The 6,448-nt window shown below is 35.9% G+C and overlaps 1 protein-coding gene across 1 annotated transcript; it reads left to right on the top strand.

The window, feature by feature from the left end:
* The first annotated feature begins 1 nt into the window (after position 1).
* On the top strand, positions 2–6,025 carry odr4 (odr-4 GPCR localization factor homolog). Its single transcript, XM_016493252.1, has 14 exons — positions 2–73; positions 777–882; positions 959–1,096; positions 1,195–1,290; positions 1,497–1,603; positions 1,718–1,754; positions 1,842–1,979; positions 2,117–2,212; positions 2,284–2,343; positions 2,435–2,566; positions 3,060–3,147; positions 3,592–3,777; positions 4,491–4,613; positions 5,401–6,025. Exons 2-14 carry the CDS (start codon positions 784–786, stop codon positions 5,463–5,465), a joined length of 1,365 nt encoding a protein of 454 aa, XP_016348738.1. The 5' UTR covers positions 2–73; positions 777–783; the 3' UTR covers positions 5,466–6,025.
* The last annotated feature ends 423 nt before the right edge of the window (positions 6,026–6,448 follow it).

Here is a 6,448-nt window from a genome sequence, read left to right as displayed (position 1 = left end):
GCGACGATATGTCACACGTATTGGGTCCACTGAGAACTCACCAGCTGTCTGAAGAAGTGTGCATGATCTGAAGGTAGATTTGAAGATTTTCTTTGCAATATTTTGTGGAACACTGTTGTTATATTGTTTCCTAAAATAGCGTGATTTTCTATGTGTTTAAAGAAGTTTACCCTTTTTTATTTAATTTATAGTGAGACGTTCAACAGCTTCTGTTCTTCATTTTGGAGCTAAGCTGTAGTAACAGTGATTGCTCAAAATAAAATCTAATAATAACTATATTCATTTTTCATTCTATTCGTTACACTGCCTGATTCCTACATTTACTTTTAGCATTTAAAACAATTACTTTTATTTGTAATTGTTTTATTTCTACAAAATAGCATATTGTCAATTTATTGTTATAGGCCATAATATGAAAATTATTTCACACATATTTTTGTCATGATCAAAAGGCTGACTAAATACACTTAATTCTGACTATTATTCACTGTCATTGAGAAGACTGACACTGATTTAAATGCTCATTTGAACTTCACAGATAATAATAATAATAATAATAATAATAATAATAAAATTAATCCCCTTAACAACTCCAATACCTGTCCAAATGTCACTATTTTCTCAGTGAAAACGCAGTATAAAAGTATTTTAACATTATTTCGCATCTGTTTTAAAAGTGTAACATATGTTTGTTTGGTTGTTATTTTACAGTTGCAAGCAGGTTAATATTGCACAATATTGGATTTTTATTATTTTTTTTCCTTTTGTATGTTTAGAGGCAGAATGGGTAGGAGTTATTTTGTAGATGAAGCTGTGGAGGAATATCTTAGTGGGCTTCAGGCAGCTCCTGGATCATGTGTGACCGGACTCCTGGCTGGTCAAGTAAGGATACTAAACTCATTTATATTTAATAATGTCAGTACACACAACTATTTTTCCTAACCTTTTCTTTTCGCAGTCCTCTCCTCAGAGAGATTTTGTGGTGCTGGCTGTGCAGACTCCTCACAGGGAGAGTGAGGGGCAGCCGAAGGCTTCGAGAGGGGTCAGCCCACTGGATGACATTGATGTGGAGTGGGTCACAGAACATGCCAAGCAGGTGATTAGCCTGATGTCTTAGTTACCACTTGCACAGTGGCTTTGAAATGTTTTACTGTCTAGTTGTACAGTAAAGGATTTTGACTTTCCTTATTCTAGGTGTCCCGCATGTTACCAGGAGGTCTTTGCATTCTTGGCCTGTTTTTAGTGACCCCACCTGAACTCTCCAAAGATGCCCAAAATGCATTAAAAAGGGTATGGCCCTTGATGTATTGTTTATTCGTTTTCTTAATTACGTTTAATTCATTAATTTTTTTCAATAATTTAATTAAGTTTAATCAAATACATTATAGCAATAATTTAGAAATTGACTGGATCACATTTTAGCTTGTTTTATTAAAGGTGATTTAGTAGGCCATCATCACTTAATCACTTATTTTTGTGCTGGTCTCTTTATATAGCTTATATTTGCCATGGATAAATACATCATTAAAGGGAGATTGTGGGAACTGTCAGAGGAGGATGTGACTGATCGAGTCACCCTGCATATCTGCTTCAAAACAAAGAAGTATCCTGCACACTACCTCCAGCTATTACCCCGCATATTAAACTCTGATCTAAAAGCATCACTTTATATGAATAACCACATAAGTTTGCATGATCCTTGACTTAAAGTGTACAGACTTGTCTGCAAAACATTTGATGTAAAAGATCCAAAGGTAAGAGACACTTTTTATGTCTTAGAGCTTGGAATAATTTGGCAAATAGTGTATTTAGCTGTGCTTTATTTACTGTTGAATTTATAGAGTTCGGCCAAGCCAGCAGACTGGAAGTATCAGACAGGTATCTCATCATCCTGGCCCATGCTGACCTGCTCTGTTGAGGTGGATCTGCAGATCCCTGTGACAGGATCTTCTTCTGATAACACAGACAAGTGCATGAAGGTGAGATGTGTATATATGAAAACAAGATAGTGCTTTCCCTGTGAAGGAGTTTGTATAGAATGAAGATTTGAAAAAAGGAAATAAGCAGAGTAAGTTGACAGGTTGTGAATTTAATCTTCTTTGCCCCCCTTGTCCAGGATGGTCTTAGGAGGTGGGCTAAACAGATCGAGGCTGCTTACTGTCTCATAAATGGCAGACAGGCATTAGATGACTCTGAGCTTATATCAGGACAGGTAAAAACTCTGTCATTCCTCTGTCATGTTGATTCTACAGTTGAGCTGAGGCACATGTTTGTTCTTTTCAGAAAAAGAACCCCAAAACAACCAATCGTCAGACACTGCCAGCACGGATCTTTGTCTCAGATGTGAGTGTCTTATCTTATAATGGTGTCTTCATATCAGTGGGTCGTATATATGTGTATTGTCAAATGTTTCATAGGTTTATCAATGTCACAGGAACAGTCAGAGCTGGATGAGCGGAGCAGTGCTCTGGTTCAGGTGTGCAGTGGCTCCATGAGGGTTCGAGGGGTGGTTCACTGCAGGGCCTACATCCACAACAACAAACCCAAAGCCAGACATGCAGCACAGGTCATTAATGCCTACTCATACTGCTTTATGCTTAGGCATGTGCAATGTACCATATTGTTATACGAGACAATATTCTATATATATAAAATATATCAATATTGGGTATTTAATTGTTTTTGCTCATTTGCCCTATTTTACATTACAGTGTACCATTGTCATCATCTAACTCTCACTTAACATTTTTTAAACACTAATAATGAAGTAAATACTCATTTTTTATACTGTACATTATGATGTTGTAATGCCTGAATTCATTTGTAGCATTTAAAACCTACAAAAACCTTATTTTTTTTTATTGTTTTACTATTCATTTATTTAGACAAAAGGATTTTAATAATAGCCATTTATTGGTTACCAGCCGTAGCATGAAAATTATTTCACACAATATTTGTCATGATTAGAAAGCTGACTTTTTTTTTCCTGTTTGCCTGTTATTTACTTCTAGATATTTGAGAAGATTAATACTGATTTAAATTCTCCTTTGTACTGGTAGGCCATTAAGAGAGACATCATAAACACGGTTTGCTCCAGAGTGGAGATGTTTCTGGAAGATCTTTTAATAAATGAAGGGAGTCAAAAAGGTACAGTAGTCCATCATGTCTTACATGTGCTGTTGAAAGGGATGGTTCACCCAAAAATGACAATTCTGTCATCAGATACTCACTCGCGGTGCATAAAAAGATATTTTGAAGAATATTAGCAACCAAACAGATTTGGTTCCCATTGACATCCATTGCAATGGTTACCAACATAGTTTTAGGTTCCACAGAAGACAGAAAGTCATTCAAGTTTGGAATGACATGAGTGCGAGTATGATAACAGAATCTTCGATTTTTGGGTGCGCTATCCCACAGCAAACAGTTCCACAATAAACCTTTGCAAACATCAAACTTAACACTAGATGGCAGTAGGTTGCCGCAATTGTCTTCATTGAGTGAAAGCTTTTGTACGTAGCACAAAAATAAATGTATTCATAATTCATCAATGTATTCATAATTCAAGTTCCCACACTGTTTTCCCACTAGGATTGTGCAGTGGGCAGCAGGCCCTTCCTCGGCGTGTGTTTGCACCAATGCCCATCTCTGGCCTGTCTGTGTGTGACTACATGTTCCCAGACGAAAGTACAGCTGATGTGGCCGAGCGTCTGAAAGAGATGCTGGACTGCGAAACACCAGAAGAGGACATAGATACTAGTTTGGAGAGCAATCAATGTAGGTTTCCATTTTTTAGTAGTAGACTTTAGGGTTAATTAATTCTCTCACTTTATTTGAGTGTGTCTTATGTTATAACATGGCTTATTTGAATAATGAAGCGTCAGTACTTATGGAATTGCACTGTTGTATTGGTTTACAAGTATCACCTCTAGGCTTTTCTAAGTGGTCCTCGGATGTGTGACTAGGGCATTGTGCAATGTAGAGTAAGTCCTTGCAAAGTCGTTAGGATTCAGGGATGACTGAACTCAAGTATTGTAGGAGCTTTATGGTTAAAGAATGTGTATAGGTGTGTGACTATAGAATACCAAAGGATTAACCTTGTCAAAATGGGTGCATACAGGCCTCTTGTGACACACCCTGCCTCATTTCTCCTCCAAAATAATAGTCAGCTACACCTTGCCTCTTGTTCAAACCAGTTTAAGTTTGCCCACAAATGGTTTCCATGTATGGTTAGAAGGAAAAATGTGGACGAGGTAATATGACTAGCCGCAGGCTATAGAATATCTGATCCCTTCTAATAACAAGCCCTTCAGGGAATTTTGGATTATCATCTCTATGACAACACAACCTCCACCTTGGAAAGAGGAGATTATTTTCCTCTTTTTTTTTTTTTTTTCCTTGTGTCATTTCTTCATCTTCAGTGGTACAAGCCTGCGATACCTATTAATTGCATATTTACACGTTTGTGCATGTTTTTTTTTTTTCTATAGTATTTTCCACTGTTTCTGGATCGGAGATAACTGACAGCCATGACGATGATTCCAGTAAGCATGTCATCTCAGAAATCCAAGCTGAAAATCCCAAAATTCAGAAAGCCCCTCAATATTATGCTGGTAAGTTATTCTGAATTATTAATTTTTAAATAGATAGCTCTCTTTTTCTCTGTGTGCAATGAATTTTATTCATAAAATAAATAATTCTCTTTCCATCATGGCATTAAATGGGACTCAACGATATACAGTCAAACCAAATATTATTCAGACACAAGAAATAAATTTTTTCTATATATTTTTTTACTTGTGGGTACAGGACGTTGTAGTTCATTTATGTAAGTGAGGATAGTAAAATAAAGTAAACTGTGACATATTATACCCAATAATTCTTCATACAGTGGAAAACTAATAAAAATCTGGGACCAAAAATTATTCAGACACTTTGACATGACCATGTTTTGCTTAAGTGTTTTTTCTTTAATTGCTAATGCGACCGAATTAAGCATTGCTTGGTAATTGGTTGACCTAAATTGGTATTATCTAATTGTGTACTTAAATTTAACAGCTGACAGCTATTCAACCTAATTCATTACATACCTTTCTATCAAAGATATGTGGCATTATCAATTTGTTCTGACACAGTTTAACTCTGAGTTCTGATCATATTTTGATGTGGAGAATGTCGAAGGTGTCTGAATAAATTTTGGTTTGACTGTAGTTAACAATAGGTTGTATAATGATACAGTGTGAGTGACTCCACGTTGGTTGTTAGTTGGCCTGATGTGACCATATTTTTCTTTGTGTGATTCCTATAATTCCTAGAGACATTTCCATTGGTCCATTTCCACCTCCTGATGACTGATGACCTCTCTCTTTCTCTCTCTCTCTCTCTCTCTCAAACACGCAGGTGTGGCCGTAGCAGCAGCCATTGCTCTCCTTGCCACAGCCACATCTCTACTGTATTTCAGTTAATGGAAATAGCAAAAATGTTTGTATGAGTGAGTGTGTATGTTTGTATAATATACTGTATGATGTTAAATATGATTTCAAATATAATTTTTAAATTTGGACTATTATAGGATTATATAAAATACAATATAAGGCAAACGTATATGGAGACTCCCTTATAATCAATAGGTTTGGCTATTTGTGTCAAGTCAAATATTAATGTTACACTATACAATTACAATCTAGAGAATTATGTCCCCAACGTTTACTGTCTGACCCCACTCATGGGTTCATTTTCTTCTGAAATTAAATGTTCGTTGAGAAACACTTCACAAACTGTCACAAAAGTTGAAGCTGAAATTAGTGGAATAGACAAACCCGACGTTCTCATATATTTGGCCATCAAAATATATATTTCAAACCTGTTAATTGAGTAATGATATACTGGTTACTTAATGTAAATTACAATTATGTGTTTTGATTTTTTTTCTTGGAATCTTTCCTCCTAATTTTCTTTGTTGGAAGATTGCTCACTAGTGGCATGTTTGCACTCATGCAGCCTCAATAAAAGATCAAAAGAAAAAGGTTAATTGTCATCATCCTGCATGTGTTCTTATAGAATGTTTGTGGCTTCCCTCAGTATATTGTCATTGTGCCATTTGTCTTGTCATTATCAAACCAGTTTCTTCTGGCTTCTGTAACAGCGCAGCATTAAAGGCATAAAGGAACTGTTATATTAAGTTTAACTGAATGGAAAATGCCCTTGGCATGAAATATAATAGCTGGAAACTATTTTTGTGATGATGGAATGGGTAATGACGCTCCTTCCTTCTAAATCAGGGGACTTGATTATTTTTCAGACCTTGGATCCGCTGTTGATACATACTTTATGATTTCTACATTGCAAAGCCATTAAAATTGTTCACATTTGAATGTGATTGGGCACTGAAACTTTTAGAGGAACTTTAGGTTTGTTCTTAGTTAATGCTTCTTTTTCTTTCTTTTTT

This window comes from Sinocyclocheilus anshuiensis, unplaced genomic scaffold (assembly GCF_001515605.1).
Source record: "Sinocyclocheilus anshuiensis isolate Anshui unplaced genomic scaffold, SAMN03320099.WGS_v1.1 scaffold1472, whole genome shotgun sequence".
Classification (NCBI taxonomy): Eukaryota; Metazoa; Chordata; class Actinopteri; order Cypriniformes; family Cyprinidae; genus Sinocyclocheilus; species Sinocyclocheilus anshuiensis.
The sequence above is the reverse complement of the archived record's forward strand: the minus strand, read 5'-3'. Positions and strand labels throughout refer to the sequence as shown.

Bases quoted from the DNA above. Each gene is read 5' to 3' on its own strand.
- odr4 (XM_016493252.1), top strand. From the start codon at position 784: ATGGGTAGGAGTTATTTTGTAGATGAAGCTGTGGAGGAATATCTTAGT. The intron at 1,604-1,717 runs GTATCCTGCACA...TAAAGTGTACAG, and splicing joins ATCTGCTTCAAAACAAAGAA to ACTTGTCTGCAAAACATTTG. The intron at 2,567-3,059 runs GTCATTAATGCC...TTGTACTGGTAG, and splicing joins AAGCCAGACATGCAGCACAG to GCCATTAAGAGAGACATCAT.